This window comes from Kogia breviceps, chromosome 1 (genome assembly GCF_026419965.1).
Source record: "Kogia breviceps isolate mKogBre1 chromosome 1, mKogBre1 haplotype 1, whole genome shotgun sequence".
Lineage (NCBI taxonomy): Eukaryota > Metazoa > Chordata > Mammalia > Artiodactyla > Physeteridae > Kogia > Kogia breviceps.
The window spans coordinates 48995615-49020888 of NC_081310.1; the positions used below are offsets into that span (position 1 = coordinate 48995615).

The 25274-nt window shown below is 38.2% G+C and overlaps 2 protein-coding genes across 15 annotated transcripts in view; one reads left to right on the forward strand and one right to left on the reverse strand.

Moving 5' to 3' along the window:
- Positions 1–7492, reverse strand: part of DARS2 (aspartyl-tRNA synthetase 2, mitochondrial) — a 29794-nt gene extending 22302 nt beyond the window's left edge. For 2 of the 7 annotated variants that reach the window (XR_010840187.1, XM_067031278.1), the window contains exons 1-8: positions 7315–7492; positions 6706–6866; positions 5946–6045; positions 4748–4814; positions 2719–2820; positions 2238–2333; positions 692–815; positions 53–99 (exon numbers count right to left, since the gene is read on the reverse strand). Coding sequence is in view for 5 of the 7 variants with exons in the window: in XM_067031278.1 (XP_066887379.1) it covers positions 53–99; positions 692–815; positions 2238–2333; positions 2719–2820; positions 4748–4814; positions 5946–6045; positions 6706–6826 (657 nt within the window). In the remaining 2 variants the exon portion in view is untranslated. Of the gene's footprint in view, positions 1–52; positions 100–691; positions 816–2237; positions 2334–2718; positions 2821–4747; positions 4815–5945; positions 6046–6705; positions 6867–7302 lie in introns of all 7 variants that reach the window. The other 5 variants (XR_010840188.1, XM_067031316.1, XM_067031289.1 and 2 more) reach the window with 4 other exon arrangements.
- The window catches only part of CENPL (centromere protein L), a 54677-nt gene extending 29678 nt beyond the window's left edge, over positions 1–24999 (forward strand). For 7 of the 8 annotated variants that reach the window (XM_067031355.1, XM_067031347.1, XM_067031374.1 and 4 more), the window contains 5 exons: positions 6549–8151; positions 12230–12406; positions 16363–16614; positions 21744–22286; positions 24270–24999. In XM_067031355.1, the coding sequence (XP_066887456.1) occupies positions 12233–12406; positions 16363–16614; positions 21744–22286; positions 24270–24341 (1041 nt within the window). In that variant the 5' untranslated portion in view covers positions 6549–8151; positions 12230–12232 and the 3' untranslated portion in view covers positions 24342–24999. Of the gene's footprint in view, positions 1–5901; positions 6061–6548; positions 8152–12229; positions 12407–16362; positions 16615–21743; positions 22287–24269 lie in introns of those variants that run through there. The other variant, XM_059040841.2, reaches the window with a different exon arrangement.
- The last annotated feature ends 275 nt before the right edge of the window (positions 25000–25274 follow it).

The window sequence follows — 25274 nt, forward strand, 5'->3', positions numbered from 1 at the left end:
TTTCATAACTAATAGGACATTATTAGTAGGCTGATTTAAGGAATATACATACCCCTGGAGTCCTTTTAAATAATGTTGGTGTTTCTATATCCACAAACCCTAAAAAGAGAGAAATATCAGAACTTAATAGATGGAAATTTACCAAATATGATGTCTACAATACAGTCCAACAAATCTGAGGCTACCCTTTAATTAGGAATTTTGACTGAAATAAACTACGAAGCATATTGGTTCTGGTTTCTACAAACCCAAGAGGGAAGCTGAAGATTTTCATAAAATCCTATTCTGTTCATAAAGTTGATAATTTTGTAATGAAATAATTGTTTGATAGATTCTTGTGTATTGAATGAACTGTTCTGGTTTTCCTTGTGTTCTGCTAGTGTAGCAAAAATAACACAAATATAGTAGAAAAAAACCCAGGACTGACTGAAGAGTCTAGTTTCATTCACATGACATTTCTGAGCTCCCAACAAATGATGTACAAGCATGATAAAGTATTAAGAAAACTTACAGATAACAACCAAAGGGTTGGTCCACCTTCAACAGTGATGGTAAATATTTAGACAACATTAACAGGTACTATCACCTTTAAAAGGTTGTATTTTGACCCAGTAGGGAACTAAATTATGTTTTATATTAATAAATTATGTTCTAGGATAAAACACATGGAAATTACTGTTTCTTCCCTTACCATGTAGATTACAGAGATAGTCCCGCATTTTCATGACCATCTGGGACCTCAGTCGCAGGTTATACTGCATTTGGACACCACGCAAATCTAAGTAGCGATACCGCAAACGAAGAGCCTCTGTTTTCTAAACAAATTTAAAGATTTTTATGCTTAAATATTTTTCAAATATTAAAAAGATATTAACTTTAGATACAGATTTTGAATTTTCAAGAACTTTAGCTCTATCTTTAGCTTCTACCATTTGTGCACACACACCACCATCCTTAATTCCTATGACTTCTAGGATTGTTACTAGCATAGATTTTACATTTTTCAGTGAACCACACTTCACTGACTGATATTTGCCTACCTTACTAAAAATGTATTCATTCTTTTTTTTCCGCCTTTTTTCATTTTAACCACGTGGCTTGCAGGGTGTCAGTGCCCCAACCAGGGCCTGAACCCAGGCCATGGCCATGAAAGCCTGGAATCCTAACCACTAGGCCACTAGGCCACCAGGGAACTCCCTACCCATTCATTTTTAAGCCTGGAGTTTAATCCTGAAAAAAAAAAAATGTAAAGATTTCAAAGATCATTAGAAAATATATACCAGGGCCAAAAACACCCACGACTTTATGACCTGGATGGGATGACAAGTTTAAGAAATGCAAGCGAACAGCAGATGAATGTCTACAGCTGTACTAGTAGGAACACAGTGATAAGGTCTGCTTATTTTCAAGGCTGGAATTCTCTGCAACCCTCCTGTGCTGACAACCTTTTTTAAAAAGTCCTTTCCCCTGGAATAGTTTATTTCTTTGATACTAGAAACAGAAATAGAAGAACTACCTGTCATTTCTCTTTCTAAAAGCTTAGAGCTGGTGGAAAACTGCATATTTCCTTTTTTTCCCCACAACAAGGTCAACTCTGTAATTATACTGCTTTTTCTAATTAAAATATTAAGTCCTGGGAACTCAATTGTAAGACTAAGTGGCCATGCAATTTAAAAATCCTTTATAGATTAGTTTATAAATTAGGTATATATAAGTCTACAACTGTAGACAATTGTGACAAAGCTGAAAATTAGCTGGGCTTACATATCCAGTGCTGTCTAGCTTCCTCAAAGAACATCCTGAATTACAGTAATCATATTTATATGCCTTGTAAACCTTTTATCACTGTTAGAGGCTTAAACTTAATACATGCAGGATCTCCTACCCATGTGGCCATTTCTAAGGTAAATATACATTTCCTCTCAAAATGTAAAACCATAGCACCAAAAAAATGGAACAAAATAACACCTAAGTCTTAAAGACAACCTTGTTTCCAGCTATCTGAAAAAACATTCTAGGTGTTCAGGAGCTGCAACAGCTTAATGAACTGTTGATATTTAAGAAAATTGTAAAACTAACAGGAAATTGTAAAACTAACAGAATAATTCATGATATAGCTATAATAACATGCTTAATTTTGGAGAAGTTAAACTTTTTCTTTAAAAAACTCTGAAAACACTTTACTGGTTATCAACATTTTCTAGATGCTCTATTTTATTAGTAACAGAGGATAGCACCTTCACAAAGTCCTTAATTTCAAAGGGCAGCTTCTTGCAGGAATTCAGAAGTTTAGCTGTTTTAACTTTGATTTCAATCTCACCTGTTGGCATTTTCTTAAAAAGAGAGAGAGAAAAGACCTATTTTAAAAATCACTCATTAGGACATGTACACAATGAATATTTATAAAACACAAGCATTTATTTACATATGTAAAACATGGGGTGCTTATAGTGTATAGTCTAAAACATAAATACCTGTGTATGACTTTGACATTCTTATGTATATCTGTGGCTGATGAGCTCATTACCAAATATCTTAACATGCATATTTACATAGGTGTTTATGTTTGCAGTGAAATCTGTAGGTTCATTTGTAGAACCTGCAGAGCTTTAGTGCTGTATACCTAATAGATACTCAGTTGCTGTTGCCTGAATGTGTTGACAGACAGTGCACATGTACACAGGTAAAATTTAAACAGACAGTTTCTAAATTACTAACTGGATTCTCTTGTCCTGGAGGTCGGGAAATTACTGTCCCAGACACTTGCACCACAGATTCCATGGGGGCTTCACATAAAATCTTCTTCACAGAAGCAGCTGACTACAGAATAAGAGGGGGAAATAGTTCAAACAAATAAATGAACTTAAAGGACTCTGCAGCAACTGTAGATTATGGCTTAGAAAAATGTTAATACTCATAGCTTAACTGCAATAAATACTGGGGCTTCTCCTAATGACTTTATTAAAGAATTTGGTAAACTGCATCCCCATTTTGACTCTGTATAATACAGCAAGTAAAACTATTAGTTGAGAATGAAAAATTTTTTTCCTTAAAGGAAAATAAAGAGAAGAATGATTAATGCAAACAGTTCCCACATACTTTAAAGGTAACTGTCTACAGGGTTAGCCTTAGGGGCAGTTAAATCCAAGAGCAATAATGGAGTCCAAAGTGAAGGAGTTCTCCTGGGTTAGCTACGCTTATCTCTGCATCCTGATCCCTGAAAGATAACCCATGGCTCTTTACTTACTTCAAACATTAAAAGCTGAGTAAATCTTATTTTTCTCAGGTGTACAAACATTTGTAAATATTACCAAAATAGAAACCAATGATGTTCAGCAAGCATGATGAGAGTTACTTTATCTAAATTTGATGGTAATTATTTTTTGAGCAGGTAGTACCTTCACATGGCTCAAATTCAAAGGGTATAAACAGATCTACAGTGAAAAGTCTCTCTCCAGCTCCTTAGTTCCCCTCCCCAGAGATACCCAACATTATGTGTCCTTCCAGGGACAGTTCATAACATACACACACATACACATGCCCTTTTTAGTATAGATAATATCACTCTACATGCTCTTCTGTATCCTATTTTTATATCTAACAATATACCTTGGATTTTTTCCCCATATTAGTACATAATAAGCTTCAGTCTTTTCCATAGCTGTAAGGATGTACATTATTTTCTACACCAGTCTCTTATTGGGGAACATTTAGATTGTTCTTTCTTTTTCTTTTTTAAAATTGTATTTATTTATTTTTGGCTGTGTTGGGTCTTCATTGTTGCACACGGGCTTTCTCTAGTTGTGGCGAGCGGGGGCTACTCTTTGTTGTGGTGCGCAGGCTTCTCATTGCAGTGGCTTCTCTCATTGTGGAGCACAGGCTCTAGGCACACAGGCTTTAGTAGTTGCGGCACGCAGGCTCAGTAGTTGTGGCTCATGAGCTTAGTTGCTCCGTGGCATGTGGGATCTTCCCGCACCAGGGATCGAACCCGTGTCCCCTGCATTGGCAGGCGGATTCTCAACCACTGTGCCACCGGGGAAGCCCTAGATTGTTCTTTCGATTAAAACTATTTCATCAGTGAATAACCTTCTATTTGTGTCATTTTGCATCTATGTAAGTCTACGTGTAAGATAACTTTAAGATCATTGACTACAAGTGGAATGAATGGTTCAAAGGATATATGCATTTATAATTTTGATATTGCCAAATTGCCATCCATAGAGCTAGTGCCAAGTTATACTCCCTCCAGGAATGTATAAGCACTTGTTTTCCCAAACACAGTGTGTTGTCAATCCAGTGCATAAAAAATAACAATTCTGTGTAGCTTTAATTCATATTTCTCTGCCTATAAGTGAAGTTGGGCATATTTTCATATGTCTATGGACATATAGAAAAATAGCCATTTATATTTTTTTCTGTAACTAATATGTTCATATTCTGCACTCATCATTCTAGTGGGTCACTGGTATTTTTTTTTTTTTTTTTTTTTGCGGTACGCCGGCCTCTCACTGCTGTGGCCTCTCCCGTTGCGGAGCACAGGCTCCGGTCGCGCAGGCTCAGCGGCCATGGCTCACGGGCCCAGCCGCTCCGTAGCATGTGGGATCTTCCCGGACCGGGGCACGAACCCGTGTACCCTGCATCGGCAGGTGGACTCTCAACCACTGCGCCACCAGGGAAGCCCATGCTTCATTTATTCTAACCACAGCATCAAAGAGGCTTGGAGATAACAGGAGGAACTGTCTATTACCTCATCCTGAGGAATGATAACTTGAACAAGCCCATGGAAATCTCTTAGGACCAGGAAGATGTTTTGCCTGATTAATGAAGAAAGTGAAATATTAGGATAAAATCTTTGAGACCAAAATTTAAGCAGGCAAAACAAATTAAACAAATTAAAAACCCATGCAATTTCACATGTTGCTTTTTTATAATAAATAATATGCATTCATAGTTATATTTGTGTAATTATCTTGTAGATTAATGAAAAAACTTTTTCATTTACAATTTCAACTTTTAGTAGCTATATGTACAGCTTACTAATGCTATCCAGATGGCTTATTAATGAAAAGGCAGATTTTAAAACTTAAAAAATTTTATTGGCTTAAGTCTTTATAAGAAATTTGAATTAAAATTGGAAACTTTCCATATATTAAAATCCAAAGGTAATATTTTAGCATATTAGAGACATCTGATTGGTAATTTTTTAAAATACGGCAATATAAAATCTTTTATTTTCCTAAAAATAAGATGTAATCTAAAATTTTCTAAAAGAGGTGCAGTACTAACTTAATACCTCTATAAGCCATCAAAAGGTCCCCCAAATCCCAATATTTTAGCATTCAACCGACATTTCTCATACAGTTCTTAGTACCAAGAAGAGGTACAGAAAGCCGCCTCAGATTTTCCTTCAGGAGATAAAAGTCAGCAAATGTATGGGTCAAATACCCACCCATTTGGGTCATATTCTTTAGGAAAATCACTCAATCTATGTATTTTGGATCTCTTCATTGTGAATTAATGTTCCATTCAGCTATGTTCTGGAATATAGAGATGAACAACAACAATATGTCCTCTAACATTAAGGAATCATTGTTCATGTTTTTAGGCTTTTTCTCTACCTAAATTTAGCAAAAACTATGCTTTTTTACTAGCTTACCCAAGTACTGGTCCTAGGAACTCTTCAATCTTAGTAAACCTAGGGACATTTCTGTCCCTTGGTGGATAACTCTTATTATACCCTTCAACAGGTGTTACTGGTACTTACTGAGAGTGACACTATTTGAGTCTTTCAAAACAAAAACCAAACTGAAAATTAAATGACTTCTGAGACTCCTACAGGAGTTGCAAAGGTTTTATTCTTCTGACTGGTTAAAAATTAACAGCAGTTTGAAACTGCCTTAGGAAAACCACCATCATGCATACTTAAACCACCTGCCTTTATCTACCTTCGGTACTGAATCCATCCACACAAGGTGACTTCTTGGCCTAAGTGAGAAGAACGCAACTCTCCACACGTGTTGGTCCGGGCAACAAAGCTACTGAGTTCTTAAACGAAAAAAAGTAAGATTAAAAATATATCATTTGCACATTGTTTGAGAATAGACTCTCAAATCATACCATCTTTGGTATTTCATGTCCATGGATGAAATTTATAAAGTGGAAGAATGTAATCAATCACTATTAAATTTACCTGCAAATGTGTCAAAAGCCATGTGAATAACTGTATTAGTGTAAATTTTTGCCTTGTGTTAAGAATCTAAATATTTTTTTTCATCACCCAGCATCGGCATTGACCTAAAACGCAGTGTTCTTAATAGTGCACATTTCTTCCCCAAATGAAATAGGATCTTGGGAATTTCATAAATTTGATGGTGCAGTAACTGGTTTTAGTATGAATCTAGAGTGAAATAGTCACTCGTACATTTGAAAACCCTATTGAAAGTATTCTCAAGTATGAAAGAATTTTTTAGGCTTCTTATTCACAGCATGAGCTAGCTTAATGAATAGCCTACTCATGTGGTTACTTTTCTGCTCTTTTTAAATTCCAGGGAGAAAACTACATTATAAGAAATGAAGAGGGTGAATGATGTGCTTCTACACATAAAGCTATCCAGTCGAGACTAGGGGAAAAATGGAATAAGCACTTTTGCTGCAGGAAAAAGGAGGAAGGGCTGTTCAGAGGACAAACCTCTTCACTACATTCACCTGGAATTCTCCTCTGTGAACTCAGTACCAGACTTCGGGAGAAAGAACCCCAGATCAGCTGTGTGGTCCTTCTAGTGGGTCTGGATAAACCCCTGTACAGCCGACTTAACCAACAGAACATGTTGGAGCCGCAGGATGGCGAGCCGCTCAGGAATCTCACGCTGCAGGTGTTGGATGGCGGTCAAAAGTCAGTTTTGGAAATACACACAAATCCCTTAAAATGTTAGGAGTTCCCACTCTCGTATATTTAAGCCCTTGTCCGCTAAACATTCAAGAGCTCGTGTCGGCAAACTAGATAAACCTGCAAAGTCTTTGGGGCCTTTGGGGAAGTTGGGTAGGGGAAAGACCTTTTAAAATCTTTGTCCCTTCTCAACGCATCCGTTTCACTTCTATTAACAAACAAAGCTTCTGCCTGAAGTGACAAGCGTACGATTCCATACAGTAGCCAAGGCGGGACACCGCGGCCACGCAGTGGCAGCACGGGGCTGGTCAGCAGGCGCACGCCCTTCCCATCCTTCCACGCTTCCCCGAAGGTTCCCGCGGGCAGAACCGGAAAACAGGGAGGAAAATCAGCCCCGCGTTTCAAATCTCCCAAACCTGGTGGCCGACCTCGGGTCTTCAGAAGGAGGAAAGCAAGCAAATCCAAAATGTTTCTGGGGCCCGAAACCACACACAGATCGCCGCTGGGAGCCAAGCGCTCCTTAACCCACCCCAAGGACAACCAAGATTACGGTGGAGGGAGTCAACCAGTGAGAGCGCAGGGAATGCCGCCATCTTTACTACGGGCGGAAATTTGAAGGCCCGCTTAGCACCGGTAGAAAAGCGAGGAAGATTAACACCCCGCGATTAGGAAAGTAGACGATAATGGTTAGAGTGCTCCCGTGCCCTCAGTTAAAATGGCAACCGTAGTTGCTTCACTGACTTGGAATCGGCGCCATGGAGGCGTCCAGCGTCTTGCCGCAGAGCGAGTCGGGAAACGATTTTAAACTGAGGAGGCGGCTGAACGCAAAGTTGCGGCTTCTCAACGGCTGGAATTTGGAGCTGGCGTTGGCCCCTGAGGGCTCAGGTGGAGAGGGGCGAGTTGGGACACACTGTCTCTTGCCCTTTCCCTCTGTGGGCTGAAGCAGACTCCGCAGGAGCGAGGGTCGCGGAGCTGGGTGGCTGAGTCAGCGGAAATGTCCCTCCTGGCTTGAACTGTCGGGCTCGGCTGGCGCCTGCGGGAGCGGAGGTCTCCTTACTGGGTCCGTTTGCGTCCGTCGTGAACCCACCTGTGGTGGAGCGAGAGGGAATTTGGGAGTGCCAGGGGTTCCTCCGGACTTACTCTTCGCTGTCATTTTGGCGGCTGTTTTACTTCAGGGGATTTCAGTTTCGACGTAGTTTTGGATCCAGACTTGAAGAATGATTCGTGAAGGGAATGGTTGACAGCGTCATCACGGCATTTTATTGGTAAGATGCTTTGTTATTGGTCCGGGCGTGGCAGTAAACTTTGTGTTTTGTCCTGTTGTGTGGTTGTTATCTTTACAATACTTGGGGGTTCAGATGTGTTTCACACGACCTGCTTAGCGTTGGCTTTAGGTGACAATGTACAAAAGTGATTTAAGTCAGGGTCCCTTACGGACTTAGCACAAGAAAAACAACTGAGTTGTAATTGTGTGTTCTGAACTGCAAGTGCAAGAGGAATTGGCCGGAGAGCTAGCTCTGTGGATACTTGGAAGCTTTTCCTGAGGAGATGAAACCTGAAGGATAGATTGGATTTAGTCAGACAAATGGGTGTAGAGAAGTAGTCTTAATTGGCTTAACCTATTAAGAAGTAGTCTTAATAGGTTAAATAAAAAAGTCCGGGAGCAGAGGCAAACATGACAGGCATGAAGAGCAGGAGGGTGATGAGCAGCCTAGGGGAAGGGGTGCATGTTTGGGTTTAGGGCAGTGGCTCTTAACCGTATAAAGAATCATCAACTAGACCTTTCTTCACCCCTTTCTCCCACCAAATACACACGCATACACCATTTTGTATCCAACCTTGGAGGGCTTTTAGATTTTGGAAAGACCCTTTGTCCATGGATCTTGGGGTAAGAACTGAAGTAGTAGAAAATGAACCTGGATAAGATCAGATAATATGATCAGGTGCCTTGAAACCCAGGCAGAGAAGTTTTGGCTTTATTTATTTAGAAGATGTGTGGGAATTGTTATGGGATCTTAAGCAAGGTAATGACAAGATAAAAGTGGTGTCTGTGGAGAAACTAGTCATGGATTGGGGAAAGGGGTTAAGACTGGGAATAAGATAAGTGGCTATAATTAAAATGCAAGTGAAGGCCAAATCTGAGAGGGCTAGTATGTATGCTTTTAAGAAATATGTCAGAATTTGATGCTAATTCGGATGTAAATGTGAAGTTGAGGGAAGAGTAAAAGATGACTAAGGAGTATTTTAAGGGGCAGGGAGGAAAATGAGAAGAAAGAGTGGAATTATTACTGAGAAACAGGGTAGTTGGAAAGGAAAGATTGGTGTGAAATAATGTTTAGCCTTGAACTTAATGAGTTTGAGGACACAAAAGTTTAATGTTTTACAGGAAATTTGAAATGCAGGTGCAAGGGTATGAAAATAGAGATTTAGGAGTCATATGTAGAATGAATGTTATCATATGGAGAATGAGTGATTTCAGAGTCTGGGGAGACACTCACTGTTGGGACTGGAGGAAGGATAGGAATCAGCAAATGAATCAGAAGGAACCGTAAGAAACAAGGAGAAATAATCGAGTGTCTGAGAAAAACAAGGTAACAGAAAGTTTAGAGGAGTAAAGATGAGCAAACTTGATGAACCAAGTATTTGGCCATGGTTTTCGCACAAATATTATTGGTAATCTTCAAAAGTGCCGTGTATTTATAGTGATGGATTCATAAGAGAGGTTGCTGAAGATTTCCAATAAAATATTTATTAGTAAGTGGAGGCAATAGTTGTATACCATATTTCCAGGAAATTGGTCTCAAAACGCATGAGACGAATAGGATTTAAACAAAAAATTTTTAGTGTTAGGAATACAAGAATATGCTTGGCAATGGAAAAAAAGTATCCTGTGAAGTAGAGATTAGAGATGATAGAGGTTTGAAATAAACATGGGAGATGGTGCCCAAGGGAAATGTGAAGGGACATGGAGATCTAGAATATTGGTTGATGGATTGGCTTTAGAAAGCAAGTAAGAGGACCTCTTTCCTTACAGTTGGAGGGAAGAATATTGGGACAGTAAAATATTAAGTCAGGCTATATTTTTAACCTCTTAATTATCTGGCAGGGCAAAATTACACATTATTGAGTATGGAGTGAGAAAGTAAAATAGGTATAAACCATTTTCTAATCTTTAATGCATGGATTGGGCTATTTCACATTACTGCAGTATTAAATTACTCAAGGGAAATGTTTTCTCAAAACCAGTCCTTTCAGAGCTAGTAGTCTTTCTCTCACCTAGATAGACGTTAAAATCCTTTTGGAATTCATAGAATTTCTCTTTTAAGGAGTCAAAATTAGTAGGGCTTATTTTGCCTTGAAATCGATCCCTATTGAAAGGCAGTGTGCAAGGAGGTAAGAGCACCCACTCTGGTGTTAGACTGTCTCGGTTCAAATTCTGGCTCTGACATTTTTAGCTGTATAACTTTGGCAAGTTATTTAATTTCTTTATCTTCCTATCTGTCAACTGGGAATATAATAACCCACCTCATACAGTTGTTTGAGGATTAAATGAGACAATATTTGTTAAAGGGCTTAGAAAGTTACCTGGCGCATGATGAATACTCAATAAATGTTAGCAGTTATTCCAAATAACAGATTTGAAAGAAACATTCAATGTAGATGGGACTGATTAAAATTCCATTTTGAATAGACAGTTCTGTACGCATTTAAAGCCAGACTGCTTTAGAGTAGCTGCTATTTAAGTTGTATGGTATATGATCTTTCTCTGGGCATTATCTGAGTTTTGAGAACTATATATTTAATTTATGGAGTTTTGTGCAAGATATAGAGTGTGTCATATTTTGACTTGATGAAATTTAAATATAATAAACAAAGCTCTTCATTTGTGAAATTTTTTTTTTTTTTTTTTTTGGTACGTGGGCCTCTCACTGTTGTGGCCTCTCCCGTTGCGGAGCACAGGCTCCGGACGCGCAGGCTCAGCGGCCATGGCTCACGGGCCCAGCCGCTCCGCGGCACATGGGATCTTCCCGGACCGGGGCAGGAACCCGTGTCCCCTGCATCGGCAGGCGGGCTCTCAACCACTGCACCACCAGAGAAGCCCGTGAAAAAATTTTTGAAAGGGTAACTGTGCCACTACTTGGGAGTAATTTTTATAACTTTTAAATCATAATTCCTTTCAATTTTGGAGTTCCATGAAATACTTCTGTTCAATTAAACTAATACTTGCTTAAAAATTAAACAGCATTCAGCATTATACTAGGGTAATTATACAAGAGAAATACAAAGAGCATGATTTCAGTCAAAGTAGTTTTGTTTTGCTGGGAAGAGAAGAAATGCACACCAAAAAAATAGTACAAGGAAGTAGATGAATTCGGGCCAAAATGAGTGGTCGAAACTAGGTGATTGAAGAGAGCTGTGTGGGCTGGTGTATTATTAATCTCCAAAGATTTTGTAGAATATTCTCAAGGGATTTTGTTAGACTCATTTAGAGGGCTTTTGGGCTTTTTCAAAATATTTACCCCTGAGGATCTCATTCTGTACACACACACTCACACACTCTGCTTCCCAGAATGAGCCACTGAAACAGACACAGACAGAAGTGTGTAACATAGGTATTCTGGGGGGAAAAAGGTTAACAAAACCCTAATATGTGAAAGGGGATCAAATTCACACATGGTTTTAATGGAGGTGGAATGGAAAAAGAACACTTGAGATAGGGAATACAGTTGATAAGCAAACACATGAAGACAAGAATGTGTTTATGTCTAGGAGAAGTAGGATAAAGACAAGCTGAATTATGAGTTATGAATACACAGCAGAAGAGTAGAATTTATCTCATTGCTGTAAAGTTTTTTGCACAGGTGACTAATAATAAAGTACCATTTCTAAAAAATGGATTACTCTCAGATATGGAACGTTTAGTTGTGGTAATAAGACCTGGCTAAGGAAGTAGCTTTGGGAATGGATGGAGAGACTGAGGAAGGAAAAATTCAAAAGAATGTGCTTAATGATTGTATGTTAAAAAATGAAAGTGGGAGACTATGTAAATAAATTTAAATTAACTTAGAAAATTGACAGGAATTTGTGAAAATGGACCAGCTAGCTATTGGAAGGACAGAAGGAGTTGAATTTAGTTTTGAACTTAACTGTGCTATCTGTAAGGTGTTCATAAAAATAGCCTATAGCCAATGAGAAATATAGGATTTGATTAAAAAGTCAAAATGGGGCAGGAAGTAGGAGGGAGAAAGAATTCCTTTATAGTAGATAGAGGAATCAGTGAAACTATGAGCATGAATTAACTTTTTAGTGTTTAGAATTCTGGTTTTATTTCTTTTTATGTAGACCATGGATTCTTATGATGCACCAGAATCGACTCCTAGACAGTGTGCATCCTCAAGGCTTAAAGATTACTTTATAGGTGCCACCCCTCTGCAAAAACGATTAGAATCAGTCAGGAAGCAGACTTCATTTATCCCGACTCCACCTCGAAGGAAAATTCCCGAGTGTTCACAACTGCAGGTATGCTCTTTGTGTTCCTTTGTGTTACTAATAATTGAGAATGTCTGTGAATGAAACATTTCAATTGTTGTTACTATTTATAGTATTTTTAGTATATTCTTATTCCCTGTGGTAATAAAATAAATGAGAAACAGCTATAGTAATTATTCATACTATCAGTACCATATGTTTTTTAACCTCTCTGTTTTTTTTAAAATTTTTTTTTTTTTTTTTTTTTTTGCGGTACGCGGGCCTCTCACTGTTGTGGCCTCTCCTGTTGCGGAGCCACAGGCTCCGGACGCGCAGGCTCAGTGGCCATGGCTCACAGGCCCAGCCGCTCCGCGGCATGTGGGATCCTCCCGGACCGGGGCACGAACCCGTGTCCCCTGCATCGGCAGGTGGACTCTCAACCACTGCGCCACCAGGGAAGCCTCTCTTTTTTTAAAAAAATTCTTTCTCTTTATTTACTAGCTTTCAAAATAATGCTAGGGGTTGGTTTCCTAGCATTCTCCAATGGTGACAAAGTTTTTGTTTTTTGGTTGATTTTTTTTTAAAACTTTTTATTTTATATTGGATATAGCCGATTAACAATGTGATTGTTTCAGGTGCACAGCAAAGGGACTCAGCCATACATATACATGTATCCATTCTCCCCCAAACTCCCCTCCCATCCAGGCTGCCACATAACATTGAGCAGAGTTCCCTGTGTTATACAGTAGGTCCTTGTTGGTTATCCATTTTAAATATAGCAGTGTGTACATTTCGATCCCAAACTCCCAAACTATCCCTTCCCCCCTGGTAACCATAAGTTCCTTAAGTCTGTGAGTCTGTTTCTGTTTTGTAAATAAGGTCATTTGTATCATTTCTTTTTAGATTCCGCATATAAGGGATATCGTATTTCTCTTTCTCTGTCTGACTTCGTTTAGTATGACATCCTCTAGTTCCGTCTCCGTCCTTAACTTCTTTAATTTGGGACGTTTCCACAATATTTCTTTGTCTTTAATGACATTGACATTTTTGAAGAATATATTTCCTCCTCTTCCCCCCCCCCTTTTTTTTTTTTTTGTGGTACGCGGGCCTCTCACTGTTGTGGCCTCTCCCGTTGCAGAGCACAGGCTCCAGACACGCAGGCTCAGCGGCCATGGCTCGCGGGCCTAGCTGCTCCGCGGCATGTGGGATCTTCCCAGACCAGGGCACGAACCCGTGTCCCCTGCATCGGCAGGCAGACTCTCAACCACTGCGCCACCAGGGAAGCCCCTCCTCTTCCCTTTTAAAATAGAATATTCCTCATTTTGTATTTGTCTGATGTTTTCTCAAGATTAGATTGAAATTATGTATCGCTGGCTGGAATACTGTATAGGTCGTGTTGTATCCTTTTGGGGAATAACATCTGGTAGCACATAGGTGATGCTAATTTTGATCATCTTGTCAACGTGTTGCCCAATAATTACTGCTTTATTCCCCCCTGCAACAAATAAGTGGTCTGTGGGGAGATACTTTAAGATAATACAAATATCCTGTGCCTCATCAAAATTTTGCCTCACACTTAACATCCTTCATCCATTGGTATTTTTTGCCTAATCCCATCTTTATGGTGATGGTTGAAAAATAATGATTTTCCATCTCTATTTGCTTCATATTTACCAACCAGCCTTTGTCATTCTATTTTAGGCCCTTCTCATTTCTATTCCATTTATTTATCTATTTATCAGTACAGGTTCATGAATTCCTGTTTTTAAAATTTTTCTATTCCTTACTAAATTATTTTCATGTTTATATTGTTCCAGATTTGTCTGGTGGCAACATGCTCTGTTTTGATCATTCATAAAAAAACCCTGTGTATAACATTAGTAATTTGTAATTTTACTGAACTATGAAATAAAGCCCCAGTCAATACAAGTTATTTTGTTGTTTTATAAATTTATTTAATTATTTATTTATGGCAGCGTTGGGTCTTCATTGTTGTGCGAGGGCTTTCTCTAGTTGCAGAGAGCGGGGACTACTATTCCTTGTTGCAGAGCACAGGCTCTAGGAGCGTGCACTTCAGTAGTTGTGGCTCCAGGGCTCTGGGCACTCAGGTTTCAGTAGTTGTGGCTCTCAGTCTCTAGAGCACAGGCTCAGTAGCTGTGGCGCACGGGATTAGCTGCTCTGCGGCATGTGGGATCTTCCCAGACCAGGGCTTGAACCCGTGTCCCCTGCATCGGCAGGTGGATTCTTAACCATTGCACCACCAGGGAAGTGCCGTCAATACAAGTTTGATGGATGCTTTTGAGTCACTTAGCAAGGAACCTGGCTGATCAGTCACCCACACCTTCCTTTTAACTTTTTCTTGTCTGTTTGTGGTTCTAATATATTTTGGCATATGAGAAAATTTTTGCTTTTTTGTGAAAACTTTTTTAAAGAAAACTTACTAGGGCTTCCCTGGTGGTGCAGTGGTTAAGAATCCGCCTGCCAATGCAGGGGACATGGGTTCAAGCCCTGGTCTGGGAAGATCCCATGTGCCGCGTAGCAGCTAAGCCCGTGCGCTGCAGCTACGGAGCCTGAGCTCTAGAGCCTGCGAGCCACAACTTCTGAAGCCCATATGCCTAGAGCCCGCGCTCGGCAACAAGAGAAGCCACCGCAATGGGAAGCCCGCGCACCACAACGAAGGGTAGCCCCCACCCGCACCAACTAGAGAAAGCCCGCGTGCAGCAACAAAGACCCAACACAGCCGAAAATAAAATGTAAATAAAATAAATAAATTTACAAAAAAAAAGAAAAAGAAAAATTACTAGTCCTGGTAATGAAAGTTATAGTTCTTAACCAGAAAACAGAGATTGTATATAAATTAAAGACTGGAAAAATAAAAAAACAAACATTGCAACAGTTAAAAAAAAAAAAAAAAGACTGGAGTGTCCAGTTCAGTGTTTCCTTTTCTCTATGATACAAATAATTATGCCAGATCTTTTTTTTTTTGGCCGCACCACATGGCCTAAGGGATCTTAGTTCCCAGCCAGGGACTGAACCCAGGCACTGGCAGTGAAAGCGCCAAGTCCTAACCATTGGACCCCACTTTTTTTCCCCAAATCTTTTGATAGTAATAAGAAAAAAGTTTACAACTTTTCCATGAGTACTCTAGTCAGAACAAATATTTTTGTCAAGTGGACAACTGTGGTGAAAGTTCCAAAAGATATTTGGGACTGTGGAAGTATGGATTCTATAGAAAAGTTAAATTCAGGATAAAACTAGGAGCTTATGTGGGGGTGTATGTGAAGACCCTCAGCACTGCCATAGTGCCAATACAAATGAAGTGTTTTGTTTTTAGTGGTCCCTGTGATTCTAATAGAGCCTGGACAAAATACTCCCATGTATCTTTTTATTTAATCTACTGAATTAGGGTGATGGAGTGAATTAACTGCCAAACAATTTTAGAAATTACTTAATGAAAACCAATCAAATTCGATGCTCCAGGAATACAGTGGTGACTATTTTTAAACTCTATAATTTGAAGTTTCTAAAAGTTAAATATAACTGTTCATCCAATAAATATTTATTGAACAGCTGTTCTAGATGACATTGTTCTAGGTGCTAGGGATATAGTAGTGAATAAAATAGGCAAAATTCCTGTTCTCATCAAACTCATACTCTAGTAGTGAAGACAGTAAAAATCAGACAAGTACCTAATGTCAGATAGTAATAAGTGCTGTGTAAGAAATAAAGCATGTTAAGGAGATATAGAATGACAAAGCTGGAATGGGTGCAGGTGCTACTTTAGATAGGGTGGCCTCTTGAGTGACATTTGGGCAGAGACCTGAATGAAGGAATGGAACATGCCATGTGAACACCCTGGGAAGAACATTCCAAAGGGAAAGTACAGCAAATGCAAAGATCAGGTACCCAGTAATGGCTTTGTTTTAAATATTTAAGGTACTGTGATTAAGTTCTTAGTTACTAATGTTTCCTAATTCTTAAACTTCCTTTGTCTTGATTTTTTCTAGGAAGATGTTGATCCTCAAAAGTTTGCGTTCCTTTTGCATAAACAATGGACTTTATATAGTTTAACTCCCTTATATAAATTCTCCTATTCTAATTTCAAAGAGTATTCTAAACTTCTGAATGCATTTATTGCTGCTGAAAAGCAAAAAGGACTTGCTGTGGAAGTGGGAGATGACTTCAACATCAAAGTGATTTTCTCTACTCTCCTGGGAATGAAAGGAACACAGAGAGACCCTGAAGCATTTCTTGTCCAGGTATATCATATAAGCAGTACTTGCTTCCTAGGAGAAAAGAATGTGCATTGTCTTGGTTTAGAAATTGTGATATTTTCTTACTGTTTTTAAAATTCTTAAGCTTGTGATTTATAACGTATTTTATGTCTTGTTTGACCAAATTATAGTAATTACATATGACCAACTTAAAAAAGTTTTTTTCCTTTTACAATATAATCATGTTTATTTTAGAAAACTTAGAAAATACATAAAAGTACAAAGAAAGAGAGAAGTTTGAGCTGCAAAGAAGTTGGGATTCTTCTCCTGGAGCTGAGTAAAACCTACCCCTAGCTAGGGCTCCTCCCTCCCTCCCTTCCTGGCAGGCGAACCTCTGCTCTCTGTGGGCCCACAGATATTCTACTTACACAACCCCAAAGACTTGTAGGCTTGAGGAAGGGAGGCTCCATCTATTTGTGGAAATTTCTCTCAGTAAACTAGTGCATGGTGGTGACTCTAGAGTTTCATCTGTAGTCAATATAATGGAAAATTCTAAGACTTATGATGCTTTTCAATGTGAACTTCAGGATTATATTAGAAAGCAAAGAGCCAGAGGATTACAACCAGAGGTTTGCTTTAGAAAGGGGACAGAAGACTCTGTGTACAGAGAAAAGGACCACACGGCACCCAGACCTCCAATGCTGGAAAAGAGATTCCCCTTCAGGAGGCCCCACAAGTTCCCAGGTTCCTACAAAAGACCGAAAACAGTGGAAAGCCACTTACACACACTGTCCAGTATTCATCACTTACAGCAAAGACTGGAACCGGTAAATAACTGTCAGAAAAAACATGACCATTTCTTCAATAACCGGTGGTTTCCAAGCCCACCTGTGCAAGGAATGACCACTGGCCCCCACACAGCACAACACAGAGAAGAGGCCAGCTGCTTCTCAGAGGACCACACCAGTGTCCATCAGGCAGGAGATCCAGATAGAGGCTGGATGGGAAGGTCCAGGGAGAAGGGGGGAGGAGAACATGGCAATGAGGAGCAGGTATCGTGGAAGAGGAAGCACCACAGGGATGAAGAGGATGAAGATTCCCACAAAGAGAACAGGAGGAAGGCCAAAGTGGCACCAGGAAGCACAGAGAAGTCCAAGTACAGAAAGAAGAGCACCCATGATTGGGACACCATGAAGGAGGGAAGAAGGTCCAGTAGAGAGAAGAAGCATCCTGGCAAACATAGCACACAGGAGTGAGACTTGTGGGATGAAGCTATCCTCAGTGGTTGTTACTGATGCTGGAGATTTGGGACCTGGATATTAAATGATTTGGATCCATTGGAAAGGCTGGATTAAATGGTAGTGAAGCAATTCAGTAGCCATACTTCAAAGAAAATAAAATTAGATCCCCACCTGTATCAGACTCTGTTCAAATATAAAAACCCAGTTGGTTTAAAGATGTCAATTTAAAACCAAAATAGAAAAGTATTAGAAGTAAATATAGGAAAATTGTTTTCAATCTTGGAGTATGAATGGCTTTCCTGAACAAGACATGTTAGCCAGGGGCCATAAAAGAAAAAAAAATAATACATGTATTTGCAAAAACACTTAAACTCCTCTGCATGTAACAGAAGATTTTGTTGTACATTTTCTTAAAAACAAATTAAAAGCTATGCATTGAGCAGTTCCAGAAAGATACACGAAACACTGGTAACTGGGCTCTGGGGACAAGAACTGAGTTGGGGGAGGCGGGTAGACAGAGGTAGCTGGTAGACTAACTTTTCAAAGTGTACATTTCTAATTTGAATTTTGTACTATATGAGACTACTACCTTTCCAATAAATAAATATTTTAAAGTTTAAAAAAAAAACAAAGAAACTTAAAAACCACAGTTAAACATTTTGGTATACATCTGTTTGTCAGTAGACAATCTGAATAGGCCTAGTCCTATTTAAAAAATTGAATCAATAATTCCAAAATAGAAAGCAACAGGTCCAGATGGGTTCACTAGTGAATTCCACCAGACGTTTAGGGAAGAAATTATACCACTTCTCTACAATTTCTTTCAGAGATAGAAGCAGAGGGAATGCTTCCTAATTCATCCTATGAGCCCAGTATTACCCTAATACCAAAACTAGACAAAGACATAGTAAGAAAATTACAGACTCCATCATGAACCTAGATATATCTATTTGGCTGTCTGTATCTATTAAAATTGTGATCATATTGCCCATACTTCTGCATTATGGCTTTTTTACTAATAATCAGTGCTGTAGATAGTTACTCATGTCATTTAAGTAACTAAATGTAAATGTAAATTTTATGTTTTTGTAAATTTATCTGTGTAATTCTATGGTTTTTAGTGGGATTAAAATCTTAGAAGTAGAATTTTAGCAAAAAAGTAACATTGTTACATTTTGTGATATGTCACACCAAGTTACTCTCAGAAATGTAACATTTTACATTCCTTCCTATATGTAGTATATAAAAGTAATATGACTGTCCTTTGGTTTATTAAGAAACCAGATTTTATTATTTATGCCTGCTTCTTCTGTTTCTGCTAAATTAACTCATTTTAGTCATTGATAAACTCTGAAACAGTTGAAATTTTGTTTATTTGTATAGATCAGGGGTTAGCAAACTATGGCCTGCTGCTTGGCTTTGTAAATAACATTTTATTGGAATAGAGCCCCTTTCATTTGTTTACATATCGTCTATGGCTGTTTTTGTGTTACAACAGCAGAGTTGTAGTTGCTACAGAGACCACATGGCTTGCAAAGCCTAAAATATTTACTCTCTGGCCCTCTGCAGAAAAGGTTTGCTGACCCCTGGTATAGATCATAGTATTGGCAAGGATCTCAGGATTACTGGGATTAGGTTCAGCTGCATGTAACAGAAAGTCTAAATAACAGTGAATTAAAGACAATAGAGGTTTACTTGTCTTCCAAGAAAGTGTCCAGAGGTAAGCTTTTCCAGGCTGGTACATGCTTCATGAAATTATTAATAATTTAAGCTCCTTCTGTCCTCTATCATCCTTGGTGCATGGCTTCCCTCCTGTGGTCACACTATAATCTAAATTGGCTCCTGGAGCTCTAAATAGTATATGTAAGTTCAAGGCAAGAAGTAGGAGGAAGATCGGAAAGTCAGACAGGATGCCTGCCACTGAGTATCTTTAACGAGACTTTCTGACACCCAACAGTTACTTCTCTTTATATCCCAGATGGAAGGGACACTAGAAAAAAATTTTTAGTGGGTACTTTGCTACGCCAAGTGAAAGCACTGTTACTGTGGAAGGAAAAATGGATACTGGGTAGATAATTAGCAGTCTCTGTCAAGCTGAAGCAGTTGATGCCCAAAGAAGTTACATGGTTTGCATGTCATCAGGCAAGCAAATATTCTTGTGAGGAATAGAAATGACCTCTTGAATTCCTAGTATAGTGTCCTAATAGTTTTCTAATTAAATCTTACTTCTTGCCAGAGTTACAGGACTTATAGGTTATAAAAACGTGATAGACATAATACATCTGGCTTTAAGGTATTTGAAAGTCTCTTATAACTTCTTGAACAAGGAGAAAAATGGCAAAAATAATTGTTTAAATGATCATCTTTAAAAGGATATAATATAGGGCTGTGATCTTCACCTTGTCCTGGTCAAACTTTAATTAAAACTTCTATTAATATCTGGAAGGTATGTTATACAAATTTAAAGTTTGAGGGGTTAGTCAATCTGCTGGAAAATATAATCAAGATTCTAAAAGATCTGAATGGATTGACACAATGGGCCAAATTGAAAGAGATTAAAATTTTAATAGGAATAAGTTTACTGCCTCATTGTAAGTTGGGGGGGGGATTTACCTATTAATAGCAAAAATGAGTATGTAGGGCTAATTTATGTAAAGCTGTCAACTAAAAACCAGAAAACTATTAAGATTATATTAGTAGGAGTATAATCTAGGTTAAAGGTGGTGATAGTCCTGTAATCAGGCCTTTTTGAAGTAATTATGTTCATTTATGAATGACTCCTTTGCCAAAGAATTTCAGAGTGTCCAGATAGTGTGAGCACTTGAATGTATGTCGTCATAGAAGGAATGGTTGAAGGAACTGGAGATGTTGACCACAGCAGTATATATGATAAGGATCATCAAATATTTGAAGGGCTTTTTCTGTAGAAGAGAGATTAGGTTAGATTTCATCTACATGCACGTAAGGAAGAAAGTAGGACCAGTGGTTGGAAACTATAGGGCCTAACATATGAAAGAACATTTTAAGTGGATAGACAGAGCTGCCTTAGGAAATAGCGACGTCTTCCTCAGTGGAATAATTCAAGCACATTGGATTTGGTGACCTTTTACAGTCCCTTCTAAAGGTTTTTTAAAAAAATCATTTATTTTTGTCTGTGTTGGGTCTCTGTTGCTGCGCGTGGGCTTTCTCTAGTTGTGGTGAGCGGGGGCTACCCTTCGTTGCAGTGCACAGGCTTCGCATTGCAGTGGCTTCTCTTGTTGCGGAGCTCTGGCTCTAGGTGTGTGGGCTTCAGTAGTTGTGGCTCGTGGGCTCTAGAGTACAGGCTCAGCAGTTGTGGCGCATGGGCTTAGTTGCTCCGTGGCATGTGGGATCTTCCCAGATCAGTGCTCGAACTCATGTTCCCTGCATTGGCAGGCAGATTCTTAACCACTGCGCCACCAGGGAAGTCCCCTTCTAAAGTTGAGATTTTTGTTTTCCATGTTTTTAAAGTCTTTATTGAATTTGTTACAATATTGCTTTTGTTTTACGTTTTGGGTGTTTTTGGCCAGGAGGCATATGGGATCTTAGCTCCCTGACCAGGGATCAAACCTGCACCCCCTGCATTGGAAGACAAAGTTGAAGTTGAGATTTTGAGACTTTTTTTTTCAGGGTACTGTACCTGGTTATACCATATTGGCACCCCTTTTTGCATTTTGGTTGCACCAAGATCTTGCCATATACCATGTCTGTCCTAATAAAGAGTATTAGGAGAAAGGTCAGTTAACTTGATACACCCTAATAATGATCAGGGAGACTATTATCTCTGCGGTTTTTGGCAGGTAATAATACTACATATCTTCTTATTTTTAAATGTACTAATTAATGCTGAGAAGATGCACTTTAGGAGTAGATGTACTTTTGAATTTAATGAACCCGTTTGATTTTTCTTCATAGATTCTGTCAAAATCTCAATTGCCATCTGAGCACAGAGAAGGTAAAGTGTTGTGGACTGGTTGGTTCTGCTGCATATTTGGAGACAGTCTTCTGGAGACTGTTTCAGAAGATTTCACCTGTCTACCCTTATTCCTTGCAAATGGTGCAGAGACTAATACAGCCATAATTGGAACCTGGTTTCAGAAAACTTTTGACTGTTATTTCCGTCCCTTAGCAATCAATGCGTTTAATCTTTCCTGGATGGCTGCTATGTGGACTGCATGCAAAATGGACCATTATATGGCTACTACTGAATTTCTTTGGTCTGTACCCTGTAGCCCTCAAAGTCTGGATATTTCTTATGCCATACATCCAGAAGATGCAAAAGCTTTGTGGGATAGTGTTCACAAAACACCTGGGGAAGTTACCCAGGAGGAAGTTGACTTATTCATGGACTGCCTGTATTCACATTTCCATAGGCATTTCAAAATTCATTTATCAGCCACAAGATTGGTTCGTGTTTCAACATCTGTAGCTTCAGCACATACTGATGGAAAAATAAAGGTTAGTTTGAGCAAATCTAGTTAAGTAATTTTTCCTTATTGTTGCATAGTTTTCAAAATGTATGGCAATTGTATTTTCCACATTGAAGAAACACTTGGGGATGTCTGCCAATTGACAACAGTAGAGAGATTTTATTTTATGCTTTATAAATGGTTTACTAAAAAGTCTTAAGCCTTCTATATGCAGCTTTATAGTGGAAGGATACTATACACTGTGTGCCCATCGACTTTGGTAATAATATGACTTATTCTGTAGTAGCTTTGAAATTTTCAGAATTTTCTTGTCAACTTTGAAATAATTATCAGAGTAACAGAGGATTTTGTGTGTTAGGTAAGAAAATTATAGTAGAAACACAGAACTAAAATATCATCTTTATATTTTAGGCTTTTCTATCCCTACTGGGAAAGAAATAATAGAGACATTGTTTTAGTGTCTATGAAGGCCTTATTAGAGAAAGTATCAGAAATAAACTGAGAAAAAAAAAAGAAACTGAGAGTAGGCACCTAAATATATTTAAGTGTATTAATATATGTAAAATATATTAAAATACAGCCACAATAAATACTCGTGAATATTGGTCTTGGCACTATGCTAGGAGTTTAACATACTTTAACTCTAATCTTTAGAACAACCCTATAGTTAGGTGTTTTTATCTACATTTATTTTATTTTTAAAACAAGGAAGCTTAAGCCAAGATAGGTTTAAGTGACACATGCAAGATAGCTTAGTAAGAGGAAGAGTCAAGATTTAAACACTTAATCTCTTAGGTTCCAAGAAGTTCATACTCTTATCTTATACGTGCTATTTTAATGCTTTTCAGACTGGAGGTCACAATGCAGCAGTAGGTTAGGGAGTAATTTGATGGGAAGAAACCAGCTTTAAAAAACAAAAGAAAAATAGAGTGGAAAATATAAAAATGAGAATATATAACATGTAGTAAGGATATACATTTGCTTGTACTGGGTCATGATGTTAAATTTATTTCTTACTATGGTTCACAGCAATAAATTTGAAATATTGTACTATTCCATCTTACTTTGACATTATAAAGAAAGAAATTTACATTTTAGCTCCTCAGAATTCAATTTCATGAAGTCCTTATATTTTAAAATTTTATTTCCATATTCTCACATTCTATTAATAAACTACATTTTAAAGCTATTTTATATAATGTGTTCTTAACCATCTATGAATATAAGGGTGGCCCCGTTTTATCTGGTCTATTCTAAGGGCCTCTCGTAAGGATCTAAGACAGTAACTGTGGCTCCTAGGTTCAAATAGTGCCATGATGAAGCTAACATTTATCAAGTACTAACTGTGCCAAGCATTATTAAGCATTTACACATATTGTCCCATTTAGTTTTCACAACAACCTATTTGCATAGGTTGTAAAGAGGAAATTGTGGCACAGAGGATAAGTAGGCTCCTTCAAGATCACACAGCTAATAAGTGGAGTTGGAATTTAAACCCAGTCATCTGACTCAAAAGCTTATGCTTTTAACTACAACACTGTACTGCCTCTCAAAAGTTTGAAATTAATGTATTAACCAGGTTTCTGCCTCTGCTTAGTTTCTATAAGACACTTTGGCATCATATATCCCTTTGAGAAGAAGGAAGCTATGGAACTCTTTCTAGAAAATGTAGACACTCAATTTGCATATAAGTCTAAGGGGTTCATAGATACTCCTTCTTGCCCCTTCTCTTTAGGCAGATAGTTAGTTTATCCATGGAATCCAGGATAAGTAAGAACCCTAGTCTAATTCCATCTAAGCACCATTGACTAATAGTTGTAAATTTATTAAAGTCAGTCATCTTTATTAAGTAAATTCTATTTGACTTAGAACAGCAATGGTTTGGGTTTATATTCATAGCTTAGCTTATAGATATGGAATTTAAAATAAGCCTGGAATATTTATCAAATATCAGTCTGCTTTGCTATAAGTAATTGTGTTTTAATTTTAAATGTCTTTTTTTTTTTTTCAGATTTTGTGTCATAAATACCTTATTGGAGTGTTGGCATATGTGACAGAACTAGCAATTTTTCAAATTGAGTGAGGCCTTGTGGGGACTGTAAGTTATGGATTATATACCTTTTTCTTATTGACTATCTGCCTGATTGCTATGCTGAGGGGGACTGCAGGAGAAATGGGCATCTGTGCATCTGTTTTCCTCACAGTGCCTTGGAATTACCCAGATGAAAGCCAAGAAGGATCTAGAAGAACAAAGAAGGTGGTGGTGGTGGATGAACCACAGCCAGGTGCTCATGTAATATAGTCCTGGTCATCTGGGATGCCAGTCTCTAGAATATGCCGAGTTATTAATTTGTTGGCCATCTTTCTAAAAAATATATAATGTTTTATTATGTCAAAATTTTTAGGATTCAAATGAGATACCTCTAATATTGAATATTTCTGATTTGCATCTTTAAAACCGTTAATCCCTAATTTTAAGCATTTTAGACTTGTATTCAGAGAGAATTTCTATGTTCTACAGACATTTTCCTAGCATCATTTTGCTGTAGAGAACCAGCAATCAAAATCCTCCCCAAAGGAAACTAAAGTTACTATACATTTTTTAAGCCACTAATATGCTTCTGTTTTTAATGCTGTTTAATTCTTATTGCAATGTTGAATTAAATATTCACTTTTAAAAGGAAGCCTTGTGTTTATCAGTATCTTGGTGACAGATCTTTAATAAATATCTCAGGAATGGGAAGTCATAGGCTTTTTCTCTAGCACAGAGGTTACACAACAACTATATGGAATCATACAGATCATAGAGTTGAAAGGCAGCTGTGAATCTCTTTTGAGGGCAGGGATTATATTATGTAATTTTCATGTCCCTAATTTTGTTTTAGCACAGTGCTTGCTAAATATCTGTAGATTAAGTGAATTAATTTTAACCAACTCTTACATTTTGCAGATGAAAACTACAAAATTGCACAACTTAGATGTGCACAAGATGTTATATCTAAAACTCTTCTTTTTA